At 38.6% G+C, this 24,774-nt stretch overlaps 4 protein-coding genes across 4 annotated transcripts in view; 1 reads left to right on the forward strand and 3 right to left on the reverse strand.

The window, feature by feature from the left end:
• The window catches only part of LOC134377893 (zinc finger protein 184), a 944,311-nt gene that overhangs the window by 413,886 nt on the left and 505,651 nt on the right, over window positions 1-24,774 (reverse strand). The window lies entirely within an intron of this gene.
• On the reverse strand, window positions 276-936 carry LOC134377955 (histone H2A type 1). The gene has a single exon (XM_063096774.1). It carries the CDS (start codon window positions 916-918, stop codon window positions 526-528), a length of 393 nt encoding a protein of 130 aa, XP_062952844.1. The 5' UTR covers window positions 919-936; the 3' UTR covers window positions 276-525.
• Window positions 1,166-1,722, forward strand: LOC134377944 (histone H2B type 1-N). The gene has a single exon (XM_063096766.1). The coding sequence runs from the start codon at window positions 1,254-1,256 to the stop codon at window positions 1,632-1,634; it is 381 nt and encodes a 126-aa protein (XP_062952836.1). The 5' UTR covers window positions 1,166-1,253; the 3' UTR covers window positions 1,635-1,722.
• On the reverse strand, window positions 24,237-24,681 carry LOC134377946 (histone H2B type 1-H-like). The gene has a single exon (XM_063096768.1). It carries the CDS (start codon window positions 24,679-24,681, stop codon window positions 24,301-24,303), a length of 381 nt encoding a protein of 126 aa, XP_062952838.1. The 3' UTR covers window positions 24,237-24,300.

A 24,774-nucleotide genomic window follows, 5' to 3' on the forward strand; every position in this document is an offset into this window, starting at 1 on the left:
CCTCCCTAATGTAATACCACACCTTTACTTCACCATCATTTATATGAATACAGTCCGTTATAAAATGTATTCTGTCCAAGCAAACTTTAAACTCCTTAATTTGTTCCACTGGAAATTCAGTCCTGAAGGATGACTGGGATTCCAGATTGTACCCTAATGGTTTTATTAAATGTTAGTCATGTTTACAAACAAAAACCGAAGATTTCCTTACATGCTGACCATCCTTAAAGATTGTTTCTAAAATTTAGGAACTGAAAAAGCTGGCATTAGGTTTATATAAATAACTTAAACTTCTGTATAGGCTTAGGAAACAACGTCTCCCTAACCCCAAACGATGAGACTGGAATGGTTTTGGTTCCTCTGTATTTCAGCTAAAAGAAAGGCATTTAAAAACCATTGCAAATTGGTTTAAACTACTGGACATAATTGTGCAGCACAGCTCCCCTTGGTGATAATGTGGTTGGCTCTGAAAAGAGCCTTTTGGTTTCAACAGGAGGTTTCCGAATTGTAAACTTCTCCAGACCTCTACTTTCCCTTGGCCTTATGGTGACTCTCGGTCTTCTTGGGCAGCAGCACGGCCTGGATGTTGGGCAGGACGCCGCCCTGAGCGATGGTGACTTTACCCAGCAGCTTGTTGAGCTCCTCGTCGTTGCGGATGGCCAGCTGCAGGTGGCGCGGGATGATGCGCGTCTTCTTGTTGTCGCGGGCCGCGTTGCCAGCCAGCTCCAGAATCTCGGCCGTCAGATACTCCAGCACCGCCGCCAGGTACACCGGCGCGCCGGCTCCGACCCGCTCGGCGTAGTTGCCCTTGCGGAGCAGGCGGTGCACACGGCCCACGGGGAACTGGAGCCCGGCCCGGGAAGAGCGGGTCTTGGCCTTGGCGCGGGCTTTGCCGCCTTGCTTACCACGTCCAGACATGGTGGAAAAAGAACTGTAGGCGTTGAGACAACCTAACGTGAGTCCGCCAGAGCTGCACTACTTATAGTCATTAGTGGGCGCCAAAATGAAGCTATGCCACTGGCTAAAATTACAGTTTCACCTAAACCAATGAAATCGTGGTTTTGAAATACATTTATTTTGATTGGACAAAGTTAATATATGACGTTTCCAGGATTCAACACTAATCAAACACAACTTTATTCCTCACCTCCTTTGCTTAAAAAGCTGTGAACAGAGGACACTTCCAGAGCCACACGCGCCACACGCATCTTTCCTGTTATTTTTGAGACCTTCAACTGTCCCCCCCTCCCACCATGCCTGAGCCCTCAAAGTCAGCTCCGGCCCCGAAGAAAGGCTCCAAGAAGGCGGTGACCAAGGCGCAGAAGAAGGACGGCAAGAAGCGCAAGCGCAGCCGCAAGGAGAGCTACTCCGTGTACGTGTACAAGGTGCTGAAGCAGGTCCACCCCGACACCGGCATCTCGTCCAAGGCCATGGGCATCATGAACTCCTTCGTGAACGACATCTTCGAGCGCATCGCGGGGGAGGCGTCGCGGCTGGCGCATTACAACAAGCGCTCGACCATCACCTCCAGGGAGATCCAGACGGCCGTGCGCCTGCTGCTGCCCGGGGAGCTGGCCAAGCACGCCGTGTCCGAGGGCACCAAGGCCGTCACCAAGTACACCAGCTCCAAGTGAGCCAGCCCGCCGCGGAGCGATCGGTCAGTCTCGGCCCACACCCCAAAGGCTCTTTTCAGAGCCACTCACCTTTTGCAAAGAGAACTGTCGCTCAGTTTTATTTATTTTAGCGGCTGGCCGGTCTAGGGATCCGAACCCGTGACCTTGATTTTAAAAGCCTGCTTTTCTTTTTCTTTTTTCCTTTTTATTTGCAGCGGGCATCTCTTACTTGCTACATACGACTTCTGGGTTTCTTTATTTTGGTCTTGTTAGAAGTTACTTTGCGCTGCAATGTAATGCATGCTGCAGCAACACTCAAGACAATTTTATGTAGACTTGTATCAAGCAGGATCAAATTTATTGTCAAACAAAGCTAGTAAAGGGAAAATTCGATGCCTTTTACCCCTAAACAAAATCCGCTCGTCTTTAAAAATGTCAACCTGATAAAATATCACTAATAATGCTTTGGGATCTGTCGTTAATTTTCATGTGTGCCCTACTAACGAAGCTCTTGGCACACGGAAGCGTACAGATCGCTTTCAGTTTTGTTTTTTGAGGGGGGATGGGAGCAGTGTTGTTTCTCCTTCCCTCTCTGAGTTTGGATTTGCCAAATGTTAAAACAGAAAAGCAGAAGAAAAGGAAAGCGAACCCAAATCAGAGTATTGTACGCATCAGTCAGGGGCCGAGTTGGTGTCAATGGCTTATCCAGACGCTGCGCGGGAAGTTTGAAAGTTGGCCGCTGGTTTCTCTGTGAGTCTGTTTTAATTGGGAAAATTCTAGGCAGTGCGGGTTTGTGGGAGGAACCCTGCCATTTTATCCACTCCCTTATTTCTCTTGACTGGAATTCCTCTTTATGGGCGGGATTAGGTTCTACCCCCTGTCTTTCCTGTTAAGATCTGCTCCATATTTTCTTTCTGTCTGTATCATTTGCATTTGCTGTTTATTAAATGGAAGAAATTTTAAAAGAAAACGATAAAGTAGAGCAGGGGAAGGGCTGTTCTCCGCTATCCTCCCACTCCCAACTCAGGAAATCAAAATAAGTTTCCACGCCAAGGTTGAGGGTTCTGGTACCCGCCAGCCACAAAAAAAAAAAAAAAAAAAAAAAAAAAAAAAACCGAAATTAGTTTTCCCATTGTAAGCCCTTAGGAATGGCATATTTATTTGGTCTTTGCCAGGAATCAGAGTGGGAATGCTTCCACACTGAGTTATATTTGCTGCGAATTTTTGATGATACTTTTATCCAATTAAGATACTCCAGTAACACAATTTGACTCCTCGTTGTTTACTTGAGAGAATATTTTGCACACATGCAAAAAAAGGCATACAAGAATGGAACAACACTACTCTTAATAGCAAACACCAGAAGCAACCACATGTTCTTGGCCAAAAGAATAAATGCATTTATTGAGGTACATTCACCCAGTGGAATACTAAACAGCAGAGAAAATTATTGAACTACAGAGTACAAGGTTGCATTTCAGAAATAAGTCTTAGAAGGTTTATATAATACCATTTTATAAAGCTCAAAAATAAAACCAAATTATATATATATATATATATATATATATGTTAAGTGTATATAGAAGCACATGTGTGATTACAAAAACTTTTTTTTTAAGAAAAAGCATCATAAATAAATTTTTTTAAATATCAGTAACTGGCTACCTTGGTGATAAAGACAGAGCAAAGGAAAGGGGGAAAGCACCAGTGTTCTGTTTTGGGGGTTAGAAGTTTGGTCGTCAGTGTTTGATATAATTAGCTTTATACTTTAAATGAATATTACATGTATTCCCTTTATGTATCAAATACTGTACTGAAAAATATAATAGAGAGGGAAAGCATTTTTCTATAAAAACAAGATCTAAGCATCATCTAGTTTCTCATAAAGAAAAACTGAGAAATGAGAACTCCAAAGCTAATAGTGTTTCTCTAAATATTATTAATTTCTTTTAGAGAGGAGAAGGAAAAAAATAAGACAGAGGCCATTAAAAAGACCCATGGATTCAGAAAACACAAGGTTTTGGCTAAAATTAAGAATCAGCAGCCAATCTCTGTATATCCTTGTTCTTGAGTCTGCAGACTAAGGCCCCTGGACCAAGAGTCCTGATTCCCAGGAAGGGATTGGAGGATCCTGATGGGGTTTCATTTTAGTTGGTTTCTTCACATTATTTGATGTATTGAATCTGTATTTTGCACAGAATTGATAGAATTTATACTTCATGAAATCCAGTTGACTGAATGTTCTTCCCCCTGCTTCTCCACTTATCTGAATCCTGACTTATTCTCCAAATCCCGCTCAAGGCTCACTCTCCGAAGCCCTCCCTGATCATTAGGGCCTGGCTGAGCTTTGTCTTCTTTCACCCCCTCCAGCTCTTGTAAACCTCATGTCTATTCAGCTTCTCAGAAAAGCTTTGTGCGAGCTCTCTGGCAATGTGTGCGTGTATGTGCAGGTGTGTATTTGGTATATATGTTATTTACATATGTGTATGTGTGTATATCCCTCCCAATTCTGTAAGAATAGATTATACTTTTTTCATTTATATATCTTCTACCATCTCACCACCAAGATATTTGAGGACAATTATTTGAGGACAGTTAATTGACCATACATTTGGTTTTTTCATTTATATATCTTCTGTTCTCCTACCATCTCACCACCAAGATATTCGAGGACAATTAATTGACCATACATTTGGGTTTCTCTTTTAAAGATGACCAGTAAAGGGATCTTAACCCTTGACTTGGTGTTGTCAGCACCATGCTCTTGCAAGGGAGCTAACCGGCCATCCCTATATAGGGATACGAACCCATGGCCTTGGTGTTATCAGCACCACACTCTCCCAAGTGAGCCATGGGCTGGCCCTTACATTTGGGTGTTTTTTTTTTTGTTTGTTTGTTTGTTTGTTTTTTGACCGGTAAGGGGATTGCAACCCTCGGCTCAGCACGGGGTGTGGTCTGCACCACGCTCAGCCAGTGAGCGCACTGGGCATCCCTATATAGGATCCAAACCCGCGGCCTCAGCACTACCAGCACCTCACTCTCCCGAGTGAGCCACGGGGCTGGCCCACATTTGGATTTTTTAATCACGACTTTTCATAGCACAGGTGCCTTTGATCCTCTCCATTAATGCAGATAATCAGCAGCAAATTATCATATTGGTTTGTTTTATGAAGTGAAGAAATCAGCAGTTAAAACCCAGGAGAGAAAATGAGAAGAGGATTTAGAGGGATTAAGTTACCTCAACACATACTCTAGGCCAGGGTAAAGAGTACAGAGGCTACTGCTCTTTAAAAATACATAGAGGATATATATATCAATATGTCTATATATCTATATTTATATGTAAGTTTTGACTATCAGGGACTGCTTGAATGTTTTGGAATTGTCAGCAGAACAGATGTCTAGAAGAATATGGGGTTGGGATGGCTAAAATCTGTTTGCTGAATGGAGAGAAGTGTGCAGAAGGAATTTGTACAAGGACCTATACGAGGCTGACATATCAGGTCCATTACTTTCTGTTATTTTTGAAAGTTAAAATTTCTAAGAGAGAGAGAGAGAGAGAGAACTCAAAGCTAGATTGTGTGGGTTATTTCCACTTTCATGAGCCAAGCATCTAACCTTCTGTTGCTGAAACAATCTTGATTAATTTATGCCATTGCTGATCGACCTTAGGAAACTGATTTGAACTGATCCAAACCAGAATGTCACTTTATTGTTTTCCACTGGAATTTATACCTGGTAGTTTCAAGAATTCACAAGATTTACCCCAAATAATTTTTTGTCAATATTTTTTCCCTAATGAACAACTTATAGAGCAGAAAGGAACAGATTGGAACATAGAAATAGATGAGAGAATATGATCTAAAGGACTTTTTTTCCCCAAGTTATGTCACCTGAATAAATGCCCCTCATCCAGTCCAGAAAAATTTATGTTTTCTCCATTGGTAACAGAGAACCCACTTCCATATGTCAACATACTTATAAAGCTTAATTCCTTTTTACTTATTTCTAGATTCCATGCAGTCTACCATGCTTTGGTTATGACATAGCATTGGACATGTTAAATTAATGTTATCACAACTTATCTGAGTCACATTTTAGATTGCTTGATGTGAAAAACACCTGAATCTTATTATCCATAAATTTCCAAACCATTTCAAATGTGTGTTACCTCTGCAGATGGCAAATTTAACTATTTCCTAATACCTTTTAACTTCTATTTCAGAGGCTCCCCTTTCCTGATATTGTCACCAAATCATAAAGATGGTGCCTGTCGGGAGGCTGCATGAGGTAAAGTGGATGTATGGTACCACAAAACAAAATGAAACAAAACAAAACACGGGGAAATGTTTTCAAACTTGAATGATGATAAAAAATTTCTATCAACTCCTATAGAATTGAACACATGCATACATATTCCTAGCAGTCAATGAATGTGAACAATTAACAAGGGTTTACTGAGGGCCTGAAAGTGCAAAGAACAGTTCTAGAAACTGAGTGGGGATAGGTTATGAGGACACATAACCCTACCCCTGCAGAAGTGTAAGAATTCCCCCTGATGTAAGGAAGAGTAAAATAAGTGCCTCGGTCAAAGCTCTTTGGTTATACTAGAGAGAAGGAATTATTTTTGATGGAGAAATTAGGAAAAGCTGTAAGAAAATACTGGAATCATAAGGGTATTAATTTGGGGAGAACCTTTAAATACCAAGGCACAAGGGCAGAGGCTCAGGCCTGGGAATCATACGGCCAGGTCCTGGCCTGGTGCAGCCATTTGGAACAGCAGTGGGGGTCGTGACCTGTGTTCACTGACCTCCTGTTAGGTCACTGTTTATGTAGTTCATTAAACAGGGGTTAGAGATGATGAGAATTTATGAAAGCAGTAGTTCTCACACCTGTCAGCCTAAAGTTTCCCTTTTTATATCTAATATTTTTTGGTTCCTTTTCCAGGCTAAAATCAAATTCTTAGGTAACAATATTTAACTTAACTTTTAAAAATTGCTGAAACACCTTAACATGATATGAAAACTAAGTAAGAGATAGTTTTTTTAATAATAAAGAAGGTTATTTCAACATATAAATGCTTATGCCCTACTTTAGAAAACATAATGAAGTAGCTTGATGTTTCTACTTCCATGTGGAATCACCCTGAATGCAACAAAGACCAAGCCGACTGACTCTGGTGACTCAGATACCACAAAGAGAGTTACTCTCAGTGTTGTGATTTTATTTTTTTAAAGGCCAGTGACCCTTGGATGACATTTGATCAGAACAAAATACAATCTTCTCTTACTTTGTAAAGTCATCACATTCTTGGAAAATCCAATGCATATTAAACTACACACACAAATACCTCATATTTATGTATAAAAGGAATTCTGTCCTAGGTTCAGGTAATCAGGCTTTTCACCTTCAAATTGACTTTGAGATACTTGGAAGTCATGCATCACATGAGACAATTCTTCACAGGACATCTAGCATCCCTGGATCTTCTCTAAATGTCAGTAGTATGCCCTCTCCCAATCACTGAGATAGCCAAAAAACAGCAGATCTAAGTTCCAGAATGCTCCCAAAAGGCCACTACTGTTCTTTGAGAACACTGACATTAATTACTTTCACTGCAAAAACAACATGTCAAAGCTTTGAGTAGCTGGAAAGCTTCCAAGAATGCTGGCATGTCCCCAGAAATAGGCTGCAGTGCTGATATATCAGTTGTGGAAGAAAATAATTTGAAAGGCATCTGTCCTAGGTAGACCAATTTATCTACATGACTGTGCAGGTAGCTCCAAATTCCTCTTCTTGGGGCTGGCCAGTTAACTCAGTTGGTTAGAATGTGGTGCTGATATCACCAAGATCCTGGGTTCCATCCCTGTACTGGCCATCTGCTAAAAACAAAACAAAACAAACCCAAATTCCTTTTCTTCCCAGTAACTTACCTGTGGGTATGTGAATAAGCAAAAGGCCATAATGCTGAGAAGAAGTAGATAGCTTGTGATGGCAAAGGGTCACTAACTCTGAAGTTCTCTTCAGTGGCTATTATTCAGGCCAGTTTATTAAAGCCTTGTATCTGTGGGTATATCACTCCATTGGCTTTGAACTAAGGCAGCAGCCATGAGATTCACATTAAGTGTTAGCCTGATGAACAGCAAAAGCAGAGAAGGACATTGAAATATAAATCGTGTAAGTGGTTGGCAACCTCTATGTGGTCCACTGATACGGGAACTCCTTACAAACACCCTAGACCTTTGGAACATATGGAAACTCAACTCTCCTAAAAATACCATGCAGAGCCATGCTAATCCCAATGAAGGAATCAGTTACCCAGAGCTACCTCCTGGATAGGGCTTTGCAAAAATCACCTCACTGCAGATACCACAGAAGCCTCCTTCCCCTGGCCACCAGCAGTACCCGATATGTAAATATGTCTTTTTTCTGTTAAATCAGTCAGACAAATGTTGAAGAATTCCCCTTGTTGGAGCTTTATTGCTAGACATGGAACAAGAACATGTTCTGGGAAAGAGAAGGCATATTGCGAACTGCTTACTCTGGGATAATTATCCACAAATCTCAGAATTTACTTTCTGTTTTTATGTCCTTTTTACTGACATGTTATACTGTAACAGGCTGAACAAAAGTGACTCCATTTTGTTAAACTTCTAAGTTAAAAAGTTTTTTTTCTTACTCTTGTAACCTGAACTGCCTAGCTTACAGCTGGACGTTAGAATACAATGATTCTTGTTCACATGATTGCTAGAACATAATGGCTTTTGCTCACACTGTACACAGAATAATTATAGAAGAAATTATTAACCCAGGTGGCCATTCTTTACTAGCTTACTAACTAGATTTTTCTGAGGTTAACAGGAACTGAATCTGTGACTAGACTTCATGGAGGATGGTCACCATGAATCAGCTCCCACCCGAGAAGTTCTTTATTGTTTATCTGCAATTTTATGATGATGCCTGCATGTCCCTGCTTAGGTCACCATGAATCAGCCCCCTACCACCTGTCCCTATAAAACCCTTTGGCAAGTCTGGAAAAAGCAGAAATGGTCTTTGAGACATTTCCCCAGGCTACCTGCTTCCTGATTAAAGGCTACCTTTCCTTACACCAACACTTGCCTCTCAATTATTGTCTGTTGAACGGCGAGCAAAGGACCTTTGGGGTTTTGGTAACAGTACCAGATTAGAAGGAAAGGAATGAAATATATGCTGTGTGTTCATCTGTTTCTGCTGCTTATAACAAAATACCTGGAACTGGTAAATTGTAAGAAAGTGAAATTTATAGCTTACAGTTTCAGAAGCTTGGATGTCCAAAGTCCAGGGAACACATCTGATGAGGGTTTTCTTTGCTGGTGGCTTTACAGCAATGCAGGGATCTCAGATGGCAGAAAATGGTAGAGCAGAGAAGGAGAGACTCTCACATGCTCTCCCACCAACCCCTGACCACCATTCACCATCCATTCACTATGGCATGGTCCTACAATCTAATTACCTCTTTGAGGCCTTACCTTTCAATTACCATAACAGGATTTCCCACCCTCAACAGCAACAGTGGTGATTAAGCTTCTAATATATGGATTTGGGGGTACACAATTCAATCAACTCACAGCATGCTGAATGGGAGAATTGTGCTTCCACTCTCTCTTTTCTCTCTCTCCCCTTCTTCTGCTTTTACATACACACACGCACACGCACGCACACACGCACGCGCGCACACACGCACGCGCGCACACACGCACGCGCGCACACAACCATTGGACAGGAATCCCAGATACCTGGGTTCTGGTGTGACAATGTGCTTGCCACTTAAGCTCTTTGGTTTCCATTTCTTCAGTTGTAAATAAACGTAGGGTTTAACAAGATGATCATTAAGTTTCCTTCCATGATGTAGGGTTTCATCAATGATTTTTTTATAATTCTGCTCTATGAGGTTTCTTTGTGCTGTGGCTTAATCTTAGCCTATCAAACATATTTCAACAAAATTAAAAGCCTCTGTTTTGACCATCCCCATTGCTAGGAGGATCACTGCCAAGATCCCAGAAAGGAGGAAATTTGTCTTACAGAGTATAATTGAGTTTTGCATAATGGAATCTAGAAAGGGAGAAAGATTAAATTTTAAAATCTTTAAAAATGATATGAAGTTAACACAATAACAGATTTATAGACAAGTTTATGGAACTTTCCAGAGATGTCTTTTTAATTACTTGAAAAACTGGAGTAATTCTTATGAAAGGAATAACTAACAGTTAAGTAACATTATATATTGCCATCACTGTAAAAAACAAGAATTAAAGAGCAAAGATAAAGTAACATATAGTTGTTTATGTATTTCTGATCTATTTAGCTAGCAAACTTCTGAAATACCTGTTACTCAAGAACCAAAAAATACACTAGTTAACCACTTGATGCAGAATTTCCCATTTGTTCAAATTGCATATGAATATGTATATAAGTGACCTAATATGTTTAATTTTCAATGTACTCAAGACACATTAATGGTTGACCATTAAAAATTTCTCAAGGCTGAAGTCTTAATACCTCTTGGGGAAAAATTCTTTGACTCTTTGCTCAATGCCCCACATTCAAAGCTAAATAGTTATGGCCTATATTTTTCTCAAAACCTTATCATTTTTGTAGGTTATTTATAATTCCAAAGTTCTAAAATTTTATATTAGACACTATTTAAAGGGAGTAATTTTTATGTGTGTTATACTAAAACATAGAAACAAAATTTTCCCCAAAGGATTTTCTCAGATGCTTAGAATACAATAAAGAAAAATATCCATTAATAAATTAATATTTTTTGTGTGTTCAATTCTTCAGAAATGACTTGTTATTTCATGTCTGCTTTAATAGTAAAATTAATACAGACTATAATACTGAGAGTACAGGCATGGCCTATACTTTCAAAAATTCAGGTTTTGTCTGAAACTAAAATGTTCAAAAATAATAACTTTCTAAAGTCCCTGCACTTGTTTAATTAAAAAAGAATTATAAATTAATATTAGGAGTATGTATATGTGATGTGAATTGCAGGTGTACCTAAAGTATGTTATAATCCAAATATACCAATGTCTTTTACTAGTTACTTCTTGTGAAATAGTGTTTCAAGAATACTAAACTATATAAATTATTGCACTCAAATTTTGGAGGTAATGTTGTATAAATGGAAACTTGGACATTACAGTGTTATTAATTTGATTGCATTGTAGCTTGATTTTAATTTAGTTATTTTTTTCTAACATTTTAAATTGACTTAATGAAAATAAACTGGTAGAATATTCAGTATTCTGTATATATTAAGGTATTTGTATTTGGCCACATTATTCTGTATGGTACGGAACAGCAGTGAGACAAAGAATACAAATAGATCTAATTCTCAGAGGCTTTAGCTACACATTCCATGAGCCAAAAGATGATTTATATATACACTGAATATATTATTTATAATATATTTAATGGAATTAATGGAATAATCAGAAATTAGACAGTAAATTATTTTGTATTTTCTGGTGTCCTCTTGAAGTAAGAGTGTTTGAAAAATTAAAGTTCTATTTTTTCAAATAACTGGTGTACAGATGATAATGACTGGGAGAATCATGTGGAAATATACACTGCATAAAAGAAAACATAGTAACAGCATCCTCATATTTATTGGCTGTGGATTATATTAAATCTTTCAAAAGCTTAGAGTAGAATATTAAAATCATTAATGTGTTATGGATATTCTTTTAATACGTACCTGAATAAGAGTCCGTTGTGTGCTTTCTAAAATTTTTAACAATATTGTTCTTTAACATGTATTTAGACTAACAACCCAAAATATGGTAAATTGACCTTGGTGAGGAAATATTTCATATGACAGAGAAGAATAAAGCTTTCAGCTCAGCTCAGAAAGAAAAGTGAGTTAGATTTTTTTAAAAAACACACTTTCCTTTTAGGACAAGCTAAAGGACTTTTAGTGAAAGGAATAACAAACACGGCCTTTAAAAACAGTGTTTTTAATCTGTCATTAAAGTGGTCTCAAAATCCCCTGAGTCAGCCAGGTGCATCAGTGCTCATGGAGAATAAACTAACATTAACCCTAGTATAAAGATTTCTATCTGTATTTAAGAACCCAGATTCCTTGAAGAGGATCTGATTACAAGTTTTGTGGTAAAGGAAATCCTGACAGGTCTATTATATGCTGACTGAACGTAAGGATGATCTCAGATGCTGGGAGAAGCAATAAAAAGAAAGTTAGGGTAGGAGAGAAGCAAAAAAGCCTAAAAGAATCCCAACTGTGTAAGTACTGCTAATTTGAGTTAGAATTAAACAGACAGAACAATAATAGTTGCCAATTGGGATAGATTCAGCATGTAAAAAGCCAGGAATCCATAATGATAGTCAATTGGAACAAGCAGTTTGATGAGGTGAATGAGAGGTTCACACTGTGCATTTCATGATTTATCTTTTCCAGGTCATTGTGCCCTACTTCTCTGAGATCAGCATCATGTCCCCCAGGAAGCTCCTATCTTTGCACTCTTAATGTTCTATTGTATTCACATTAGGGAAAGTGGGAAAGTTCTACTTCCTATAAAGCTATAGTTTAGGGTCCTGAAGGAATTAAAATATACCACCCTGGCATATTAACTATTTAAATTAAAGGCACTTAAAAACAGCAGGTGCACAAAAAAATCACTTTGAACTTTATTCAGTTTCTTAAAAGCAAAAGATGAAATTTACATGTGAAAGACACCCTCCCTATTCCAAAATGAATAATATACTTATTTATCCTCAAGGATAAGAAGTTGAGACTGTAAGAATTCTGTACAGACTTTGTTAAAATAACACTTACCTTTTAAATCTCCCCACAGAATTTATGCTTCTTTACAACTTACTCTTTGTCCAATTCAGTATATAAGTAACTGACTCGAACTGCTTCTTCTCATCTTTATTTCTTTATGAGGGCCTCATGCTACATAGAACTTGTAATAAATAAATTTGTTTGCTTTCCTCCTGTTAACTATCTTATGGCAATTTAATTCTCAGACCCAGCCAGGACCCCGAGAATGGAGATAAAGTTTTGCTGCCCAAAAGAGAGCTCCCTGGGAAACTCATTGATGCTTTGTTCACTGAAATGTCATTTCAGAAGAGTGTGAAAGCGGTCAGAATCAAAATGGAGTCACTGTGTTAAAAATCCTGACAAATAGAAGCAGGGAAGACCATGAAGTTAGGGTTCTCATGCACAAATGACTGATAACAAGAGCTATCACAAAAGACTCTGCAAAACCACAACCATGCACAAAGGCCATCACAACCTGACAAAACATATATGTACTTCTGGGAGGACATCTACCCAGCAACTACCTGTACAACCTGGGACTGGCACCACCCCTGTAACTGATCCTTGCAGCCAAGGACAATTATCTCAAAACAATTATGTAGTCCTCATTTTTCCTTTAAAAACCTTTGTCTATCTTTCCCTCGCTGAATATGCACATAGTTTACTATGGTATGTGTATTCACATTGCAATGCCCTACTCCCGAATAAATATTGTTTTCTTTTAGAGTCTCCCTCTCTGTTATTTAGATTGATAAGAGCATACTTCACTTTAATGGCTGCCATTTCTGGGATTCTGAACTCTAATTCTCAAAATATTCTCAAATTATCCTGTGCATTAGCTTCTGCTACAGCCATTTTCATATTACCAATATGGTTACTAAATAAATAAATGAAATGTTTGCTTTCTCTGTGGAGTAAGGGCAGTGATTGCCAGACATGAGAGAGATTTGCAAAAATGTAAAACAATGCCACTCTTTTTATGAATTTTTTATTTTGAAAAATATAGCTATTTTAAATAAAATATGCTATGTATGCTAACAAAATGGGTTTGTTATTGTTATTTTAAATGAATTAATGAAATATTTTTTCAAGGGCCAGCCTGTGGCTCACTTGGGAGAGCCTGGTGCTGACAACATCAAATCAAGGGTTAAGATCCCCTTACTGGTCATCTTCTAAAAATAAAAATTAAAAAAATAATAAAAATAATAAAATATTTTTTCAGTTTTAACATCTAACATGGTAAATGTTGATAATTATAACTTACAGAAACACAAACACTTTAGATCCTCTTTACTTTTTAAGAATGTAAATGAGTCATGAGGCCAGAAGGTTTGAGAACTTCTCCCTTAGGGTATATCATTCTAGTGATGTTCAAAATTACTGTTTCCAAACTATTTGGAATATTCCTTCTGTGTACTTATGCTACCATCTGGATACGTAGATCAATTTGTTTCATTTTGCTACTGATGTTTAGGAATTGGGCATTTTATTATTTGGTTTTATCATTATGTAAAACTTTTTACATAGTTCCAAGGTCAAATCAAAGTATGATTATATTCAAAGAGGTTTTATTCCTTCATCCTATAGCTTTTCTCACCTTATAGGCATGTACTAGTTCATTTTTGTTGCTTATAACAAAATACCTGAAACTGGGTGATTTATAAAGACAAACAAAATTTATTGCTTACAGGTTCTGAGGCTGGGAAGTCCAAAGTCCATCTGGTGGTGGCAACAGTGACCCAGGGGTCTCACACTGCAAGATGGTGGAAGCAGAGAGAACAGAGCAAAAGACCGAAAGACTCTCCTCTTCTTTCGAAGCCCTCCAAACCATGCCCTCTGACCACCATTTTTAATCCATTCACTACTGCGCTGTCCTGCAATCCAATCACCCCTTCAGGGCTCCGCCTTTCGATTACTGTAATAGGATTTCCAACCCTCAATAGTTGCAGTGGGGATTAAGCTTCTAATATATGAAACTTAGGGGATGCAATTCAAGCTTCAATGAGTTTTCGGGGAACATTATTCAACCCCCTATAAGGTAACAATTTTTAAAGTTATAATTTACCCTTCCGTTATTTGTTAATTATAAGCATATGTGTATGTATTCTTAGCATCCTTCTATTAGATAAACACTAACATACTACACACAATTTTCTCTACATTGCTTTTTTTTTTTTTTTTTCCATTTAAGGTATATATCCTGAAGATCATTCCAAAAAAGTATGTGGAGATTTTCCTCCTTTCTAATTTCCCAGCTGCAAAATGCTCTGGGTATTCTTCTTTTTCTGGTTCTTGGCTCTGTAATTCTTCATTATCTTGATTGCTTCCTGATGTTTTTAATCAGATTGTTTTTTAATTGTTCTAAGCATCAGGGTTGATCTGAGTCATCTAGTCTACCATTATTGGAAATAGAATTGTATTTGTTAAAATGTTTTTAAAATGTCAATACCTAAGTTATTCTAGGATGCGCAATTCTTAAAATCTTTAAAATGCAGTTGTATAAAATTAATGTAGGTCAGTGCAATCATACTCTCTTGTCCAGGGATGGATTCCCCATGGGACAACTCAAGTTCTCGCTAATGATGCTCGAGTTAGCAAAGTAGTCGTCACAGTGGGTCAGTTGTGCATGACCAAAGATAAGAGTTAGTAAATAGAATAAAAATAAATATCTAATCATAGAGCTAGAAGAAGAGACTAAACACTGTATTGTTGGATCAAGAAATCGTGTTTATAAATTTAAAGAAATCAATGACTTTTATAGTTCAAGTGTCTATGAAGTCCACATTACAAATACACGGAGATTAATTGCACCACCCTATTGGGAAAGGAAATTAGATGTACCTAAAAAGTGTTTGTCATATTGGAGTCAAATCTCTTGAAAGTTAGGCCTTTCGTTCTGGCTTCTGTTTGTGCAGGGTGCACGCCAAAGAGCTTAACGCTCAACCGTCCAAATACCTTCACCTCACTGTTCAGGATATTTTTATCAAGACTGTCATCTGTTCTTTCACATCTTCCTTCCTTGAATTTTCATTCTGCTTTGTTTTCCAGAACTATATCCATCAATTCTTACACTAAGATGATCCTTCTCAAACCATCAGAGAATTAAGAGTGACATCTGTGATGGAATGGCTTTACCACTGCTGCCTTCTGATAATCTTCTTACCTATTTTTGCTGGATCCATACATCTTGATGCGAGGGTAGGGGTGGAATCCCTGAACGACATCATCCTGACTTCCTAAAGTGGGATGTTTATTTCTTTCAGCTACATCAACCTTCACAATGTCTTTTAATGCAGTTATTTCTTCTTTCCAACCCAGTGTTAAACTTTAGCAGTGGCCCCACCATGGAGCATAAGTTTTTTACAAGCCACAAACCATGACTTTAAATAATTTTTCAGTTGTAATTTGATGGTATTGAGAAAAATAGAAGAATATACACTATTCACTGCTAGAATAAGTTCAGGGCTGGTGAATTAGCTCAGTTGGTTAGAGTGCAGCCTTATAACACCAAAGTCACGGATTTGGATTCCCATACCCTGAACCGGCCAGCTGCCAAAAAATAAAAAGAAAAAGAAAGAAAGAAAAAAATTAAAAAGAAAAAAAAAGTTCAGCTGTCCAGACTTTGCACCATGTGCTGTGCTCCAAACTAATGTCCTCTCCCTCAGTTTCAGTCCATTTTATGCAGGAAGGTGGTGGCCTGCAACAGCCCTTTGAGGTTACTATCGTTCCCTACCTATTTTATGATGAGCAAACTTATGGATAAAGAAGGGGAGTTATTTGTTAAAGTAGGTCACGTAGAGGATCAGTGAGTGTCAGTTTACAAACCTTGTGGTAGTGGCTTTCCCTGTAAAAATGATAGAGTCTACAGTCTTTTGATATTATCAAACTGAATTCTTTCAAAATGAGTGGGAATTAGCCATCCATATTTGTTTTATTTTAATAATGCAAGGATGTCATTCTATAGTTTAAAAAACTGTTTTTCTCCCTTTCGTTCCAAATGATGGGAGAAAAAAATCAAATGCAGATTTGTTCTTAGAGAACATTGGCCAAATTCTCCTTTTTTTGTGGGGGGGGATGGGGTTGTCACACAACTCACCATATTATCATCATACAATAAGTAACTTGCCTTTCCTGCGGGGAAAAAAGCACGTATAGCCAAGTCTACCTATTGAATATTGTACTGACATTAAGACACACCGAAATCTGTATGTAACCTTTCCAGAAGAGACTGTTCAAAAGTTGCAACTTACATATCACATAATGCTTGCAGACACCCTGTATGTCATTTCTCTACAATGTGTGCCAACTTGCAACTGAGTAATATTACCAAAGAGCAGAGAGAAACTTGCCCACTGAAACTTTCACATATGAGATATGGGGTTATTATTAGATTTCACATGTGACCATCATTTCTGTTTTGAAAGTAACCATGAAATATGCTATAAGAGCTCTCTCTCTGAAGCAGCAGCCCCACTAGGAAGACCCTCTGCACCCACCTTCCCAGAGTATGGGCAGTCCAGATCTGACCAAGCGAAGGGCTGAAAAGTATCATTGTGGAGGAACATGAATGTTGTTTAATTATTTGTAATAGGTTTTCCTAATGTAGCAGTTTAAACATTAACCTATCTTCAGGCTTAGTTTCCTTTTGTCTGCTTCATTGCTTATTATCAAAAACCAAATATAGGCCTAGTCCAGAGAAGGGAGTTATACACCTCTGACTTGTGGGCTGTTCTCTGTAAAGAAAGACAGCTAGCTGTGAAGGGCTAAATTGTGTCCCTCCCAAAATTTATATGTTGAAGTCCTAACCCCCATATCTTAGAATATAATCAGATTTGGAGATAAGGTATTTGAAGAAGTAATTAAGTTAAAGTGAAATCATCAGGGTGGGCTCTACTCGGATGTGACTTTTTTTTTAAGAAGGAACTTGCACATAGACATGTACAGAGGGAAGACAGTGCGAAGACACAGGGAGAAGACAGCTACATACAAGCTAAAGAGAGAAGCTTCAGAAGAAACCCTGATGGCACCCTGATCTTGGAATTCTAGCCTCCAGAACTGTGAGAAAATAAATTTCTGTTGTTTAAGCCACCCAGTTTGTGGTACCTCGTTATAGCAACCCTAGCTGACTAATACAGCACCTAATACATTAACATAATGCAACATGTCCAATCCTCTGTCTCCTTATCTGTAGGTCAAAGATACCACTAGCACTTACCTCAAGGGACTGGAAAAATAAATTTGGTAATGCAATGTCTAGAAGATAGTACACACTCAATAAATGGCAGCTGATGTCTAAGTTATTATTTTTCCCAACATGCCAAAAGCAAGACATAAGTGCCATATAGTTTATTCCTTGAGGTCAGATCCTTAAGTGCAGAGTCATAATTAAGTTCTGACATTCAAGAGTCTCTCAAATGACAGAATATTAGAGAAAACTCAATCAAGAACTTTCAGATGTGCAAGGAAGAGAAATATATAACTAAATAAATATATAAATAAATAGATAAGCAAAAGAAATAATAAATGAGAATAAAATACTGAAAATAGAAAAAAAAAAATGGATGGGACACCAGAGCAGGTCATCCTAATATTCCACATTAATTAGGAACCTACCCAAGTTTCCTGAACAAGAGAAAGGAGGACGGGCCCTGGAAATCCTATGGAGACTGACATTCTGTTCCATACTTGCTAACTAGATAACCTGGATACCTCAATGACCTTGTGGTTTCCTTGATTGCAAAACAGAGATCATGATAAGGTCTCAGCTTTCTGAAAAGAACTCTGTGAGATGATATACATTGCTTCAAGCATGTTTTGAATGGAAACTGGATGAGGTGTACATATGAAAGTTATTATGCAACAGGCGTTGCACAGAGTATTTTTTCTTTCAACAAAATAAGTTTGAGAAATAAAAATGAGTATAATTTATAAATGTTCCACCGCCACATGAGCTTCTTAGGGTTATTTATTTTTATATTTCCTGAGTTAGGCATACAAGTATAATACTGGCTCAATTAAACAATACATTAAGTAAATCAGAATTTTCCCAGATGCGTATCAAGTACCACTGGGGACACAGGAAATTACTGTAAGTATTATATGGAAAATGTTATATTTAAAATGTTGAAGTATAATAAGAATATCAGTCTCTTTTCTACTGTCTTTAAATCTTTCTGATTAAGTAACTGGGAAAGCATCAGTTATTTTTTGGTGCTGCCAGTCTTTAAGGCCTCACTAATACCACCCCTGCACCCCAACTCCCACTCTTTTGTTCAACTTTGTAACAAAGAAAAGGTCTCAGGCTCAAACCGCATATAATTAGAATTGAATAATATTATTTTATTTTATATTGCTTTATAGTTACTGTCTGTTAATGGTCAGAGGTAGAAATTTTGAACTTAAGGTAGTGATAGAAAGTTCTTCTCTAGTTCTCTAAGGGCCAGCTGGTTTGCTCAATTAGAGCTGCTGTTATAATACCACGGTCAAGGGTTCAGATCCTTGTGCCATCCAGCCACCAAAAAAAGTAAACAAACAAACAAAAAAAAGTTGATTTCTCTTTCTAAAGAGTATATTTAAAGAAAAATATTAAGTAAATAATAGTATAGATGGTATCCAGATACAGCAAAAAGAAAAAAATTATAAAAGTGGAACTCAAATGAGTACAGTTTGAATAATATTGAATACAATAATATAACCAATGTCACAAAACAGTAAATGTCAAAATGATGTTGTGGCCATATTTGATATTATCTATATAACATATATCTATGTATATGTTATATAAATGTGTAAATTATACTCTATTTAATATTTACTATAACTGCTGTAGGAATTTGCAAGGGGTAAACCTTATTCTGGAATGTGCCAGTTGGTTCAACCTTGAAAGAAAGATTTGTTAAAGCTTAAGATTTTTTTTTCTCCCTTGTCAGCTGGCCAGTACAGGGATCAAAGAAAGCTAAGATTTTAGTTGGTGTATTATCCATTGCTGTGTAACACATTACCCCAAAATTTAGCCGCTTAGGACAGCTAACACTTATTACCTCACAGAGTTTCTGAGGGTCAGGAATCTGGGTGCAGCTTAGCTGTGTGGTTCTGGCTCAGAGTCTCTCATGAAGTTACAGTCCTTCAGCCAAGGACTGCAGTCAGCTAAAGGCTTGACTGAGGCTGGAGCTTCCAAGGTCCAAGAGGAGGCTCATTCTAACAACTCCTAGAGGCCTCAATTCACGGGTATTTCTAGAAGGCAACTCCTGACAAATGCTGGTTTTCTTCTTCTGGAGTGAGTGATCCAAGAGAGAGTGGGAGTGGTCAAGATGAAACTCTCCTGCTGGCAAGGACAGGGGTCAAACCCAGACCTTGGTGTTATCAGCACCACACTCTACCAACTGAGTTAACCAGCCAGCTTGAAAGTCTTTTCTCTAATCTTGGAACTGACAGATCATCAGTTCTGCCAAATTCTGTTGGCTAACCCTAGTACATTGTGGGAAGGGCTACACTTGGGTGCAAATACCAGAAGGCAGGGGTCACTGGGTGCCATCTTGAGGTGCATCTCACAGTTGACACAGAACTGCATGTCTGAACGCTTACAGCCACCATTATCAGCTGAGGAATTTCAAGTATACCAGATGCTCAGGACCCTCTGTTCATCAATTAAATCAGAATCTCTGAGGTGAGGACTAGGGCATAGTATTTCTTCCCCAAGTTCTACCAACTATTCTGATACATGATTAAAGTTGAGAACCATTGGATGGAAGAAGAGTGAGAAATTGGGAATATAAAACCAATCATATTTTTGCTGTCTGGTTTGTTTTTATTTTTTTATTTTTTATTTATTTATTTATTTTTTCGTCTTTTTCGTGACCGGCACTCAGCCAGTGAGTGCACCGGCCATCCCTATATAGGATCCAAACCCGCGGCGGGAGCGTCGCGGCGCTCCCAGCGCTGCACTCTCCCGAGTGCGCCACGGGCTCAGCCCTGGTTTGTTTTTAAAAAACCAAAAACCAAAAACCAACCATGTGAGAGTGGCCTAGCTGTATGGATAATGTACCACATGAGGACATGTGAGAGATTTTATTCTCTTGGCTTGAGACAAAGGTGGAAATAAGGTATGAATTTAAACAAGTGGCAGAAAACTTAAAATTAAGGAGTATCAAATGGTGGGCATGGCTTTTCATGTTTAAAATACAGTCTTATTTGTCAGAGGCCCTTGTTTGTGTGGTGCCTGGTACCCCTAACTAGAAGCAGTTTCATAATTAGTGACTCCTCCACAAGCATTTGCTCAGTTCAGGACGACGTGGATTACTGCATTCTAGAAAAAGGCAACTGTTGGGAATGTAAGGCCTGGTGTTCCCATATATGTAGCGAAGGGTCTGGCGCTTCTTCAGGGTTCCTAATGCCTTGAATCACCCTGGGAATTCTTCCCTCTATCCTCTCTGGAAGTTATCAGCAAAAAAACCAAAATGACACACAAGGAGTGCCTTGCACAAAGAGTCCCTTTGAAGTCCAGGATCAGGGATTGAGATGAGTCACAACTAGTCACCCAAAACCCGTAGCTTTTTGCAGCTACTAAGAATTTGAAGTATATGACAATGCAACCCAAAGCCATTATAGTGTCATATAAGAACCTGCGTGTTTTAGAAAGCTCTCTCCATATGTCTGTTACTTCGTGTTACAAGAAGGAAGCTACTTTCCTTCTTGCTCCCTCAGTTTCAGCCACATTGACCACCTTGCAGTTCCCTTACTAATACCAGGTATCTCTCCTCCCCAAGAAACACCCTCTTTACTCATTCATTCTTTCTTCTGCCTATGATAATTTCCCCAAAGGCCCACTCTCTCATCTCTTCATTTTTGTTTAAATTCCACCTTTTTGATGAGCATTCTGATTATATTATTTAAAATTGAAAATACAAAGAAACTTCCTTTCTATTCTACTTTGTTTTCTTTCCAAACATTTAATATTATCTGATACAGTTTCTTTTTTTTATGTATTTGTCTGTTTTTTCCCCATTAGAAAATAAACTCTGTGAGTGCATGACTTTTTGTCTGTTTAATTCACTGCTGTATTTCTGGTACCTAGTAGAAATACTCTGACACATGACATGTGCTCAGCAAATATCTACTCAAAAAAAAAAAAAAAAGAACTGAAAAACAACTATGTACAACACTGTATGGGCTGAAGGCTCAATTTGATAGGTAGGTGAGGGTGTCCTAAGCCTTTCAAATACCAAATAAATAAAAATGTCTGTGTAATAATTCATAATTGACAAAGCATCCTCACTGACTCTCCCAAGCCATGTGACTATGAATTGCTGTTATCTCCAATTTACAAATATGGAAACTGAGTTTCAGAAAAGCCAAAATCTTGACCCCTTGAAGTGGCCAAATGTTTTAGGAATTGGTGTTCTGATTTCAAAGCTCTGTACCAGTTTAGGTCCCATAGCTAACCATAATAGAAGAGACAGGTAATGTTGGTTAAAAATGGATTACAAATATTAAATATTAAATGGATTAAAATAATAATGGATAAAATATTTTATTGTATAAAAATACAAAATACTAAAAGACCGTTTAGAAGCAACTAACACTTCTGAGATTTTGGGTCTAAAGGAGCTGACTGTGTGGGAAAGACAGGGAGAGCTTGCACATAGGCAGGGTGTATGTGTGTGGGAGAGGTTGAAACAGGAAGGAAAAAATTGGAGAAGCTTCAAACGGGAAAACAGTGCAAGTTGGAATAATCAGGGCAGGTTTCAGAGGAGGTAAAGCTTGGGATTTGCTTTGAACGACAGATGGGATTTGGATGGTTTGTGAGTGGGGACTTTATAGCAATAGAGAACAGCTCTAAGGTACATTTCAGGAAATAATTGTACATTTGTAATCCTAATATTAGTCCATTTCTTCACTGCATCAGTAACAGTACCAATTTCATATTCGACAATGTTGGTTGACCTGGTAAAGAAATGTACTGATATTAAGCCCCACAACAATTCGGCAACTCTTTCCAGCCAGCTTTACAAGGCTGGAGGGAAGACAATCACTGTCTTTATTTGCAGACTTAGTTCCTTAACTCTCTGCTTTGCTCCCTGAGCTCATAAATTCAGACCATATCTTGTGCTTTTTATTCCCACAGGACCATCTAAGGCCTCTTGTCTAATAGGAAAAAATTGAATACTACCTAAGAAAACAATAAAGGGGCTGGGGTTAGAGTCTTAATATCGGATGGTCTGTAGATGCTTGGGATTGATATTTCTATATTGATCCCTGCAGAGGCAAAATGGCTGTGCCGGCCTAATCACTGGGAGACTGCACTTCCCTCCTGGAGAAAATGCCTTCCTATTTCTCTCTCCTTCAGGTTTCAAAAACATTGCCCTTTTGGTCAGAATTTCCCTCATGTTACAGGAAAACAAAACGAAAACAAAACAAACAAAAACAGTAAGGAGAAATAGAGTGAGTGAAACCTGGAGCTGATTCATAAAAGAAACTGACCTACATTCAAAACTCTTTTAATCAAGAAAAATTTTGACCACGTGAAAATAATGGTAAACACAAATGTCAACCCTTAAAGGGGAGAAACATTAAAAGGTGAGTGAAGAACATGAAGCAAAGTCAAGTTACATCTTACATTAGAGGAATTCATAGGAAATGTGTGGAGATGGGGAGGAGTGTGGCGCACCTTTGGTCTACCTAGATTGATGCACAAAGGAACTGGTAGAAAAATTCAAACTTCCATGTAACATCTGGATTAGTGAGTGAGGATCACTTCTAACTGGTGGGAAGAGGTGATTTAATTTGATTAACTCTTTTCCTTTCTCCATCTTTAACTCAATGCAACTAGGTCATTTTGTACAAATTAAGCCTAGAGTGAAAGGTAGCAAGATATCATTTTCCCAGCATTTGTATTAAGAAAAAAAACAATCTAAAGAGAATAGGACCTACTTGGGATCCTAAAAATGGTGGTGTAACCTGTAAAATGTCCATTAGAAACATGTAAAACGTTTCATTAGATGATATATTTTAGGGCCGGCCCGTGGCTCACTCGGGAGTGTGGTGCTGATAACAACAAGGCCACGGGTTTGGATCCCTATATAGGGATGGCCGGTTGCTCACTTGGAGAGTGTGGTGCTGACAATACCAAGTCAAGGGTTAAGATCCCCTTACCAGTCATCTTTGGAAAAAAAAAAAAAGATGATGATGATACATTTTTATATTAAAGGGCATTTGAAGTTTTTTAGCCACTAATTTACTCAACAGGTGATTCTCAGTGTTAAAATTGAGTCTGAAAAATTGATAAGCAGCAACTTGCCTTCAAATAACATTATCTATTTAAGGAAAACATGGGATATAAATTTGGGTTTGCTGTTATGCTTTTCATTGCAATTTCTAATAAAGCTGTATTTTGTGTTTCACTAGAAAGTATGGATTTAAATGAAATAAGCACAATAAAACTGCTATCTTGGGATCTTGACGTTTGTAACAAACTTCGCAGCAGATAAATATTTAAAACACCAGAAGGTGGGCCGGCCCGTGGCTCACTGGAGAGAGTGTGGTGCTGATAACACCAAGGCCACGGGATCAGATCCCATATAGGAATGGCCGGTTAGCTCACTGGGCGAGCGTGGTGCTGACAACACGAAGTCAAAGGTTAAGATCCCCTTACCGGTCAAAAAATAAAAATAAAAAAATAAAAATAAATAAAACACCAGAAGGCCACAATGTATGTTTTGCATAAATTAAGCATTTACCGAAGGTTGCAGATTGACACTGCCTTTGATTGTCTCTAAAGGAGAGACAAAATGAGTGCCAGATCTCTTTGGAAACCGTGGATGGCTCTGAAAAGAGCCTTTGGGGTGTGGGCAGCTGCGGGCTGGCTCACTTGGCGCTGGTGTACTTGGTGACGGCCTTGGTGCCCTCGGACACGGCGTGCTTGGCCAGCTCCCCGGGCAGCAGCAGGCGCACGGCCGTCTGGATCTCCCTGGAGGTGATGGTCGAGCGCTTGTTGTAATGCGCCAGCCGCGACGCCTCCCCCGCGATGCGCTCGAAGATGTCGTTCACGAAGGAGTTCATGATGCCCATGGCCTTGGACGAGATGCCGGTGTCGGGGTGGACCTGCTTCAGCACCTTGTACACGTACACGGAGTAGCTCTCCTTGCGGCTGCGCTTGCGCTTCTTGCCGTCCTTCTTCTGCGCCTTGGTCACCGCCTTCTTGGAGCCCTTCTTCGGGGCAGGAGCGGATTTCGCAGGATCTGGCATGGCAGAAATTAAATAAGAGTAGAAAAAATCGAGAAGAAAGAAGACGACAGGCGTAGGTTCACTGCCTATGTACAGCTACGTATGCAAATAAGG

Source organism: Cynocephalus volans, chromosome 5, assembly GCF_027409185.1.
Source record: "Cynocephalus volans isolate mCynVol1 chromosome 5, mCynVol1.pri, whole genome shotgun sequence".
NCBI classification, from domain to species: Eukaryota; Metazoa; Chordata; class Mammalia; order Dermoptera; family Cynocephalidae; genus Cynocephalus; species Cynocephalus volans.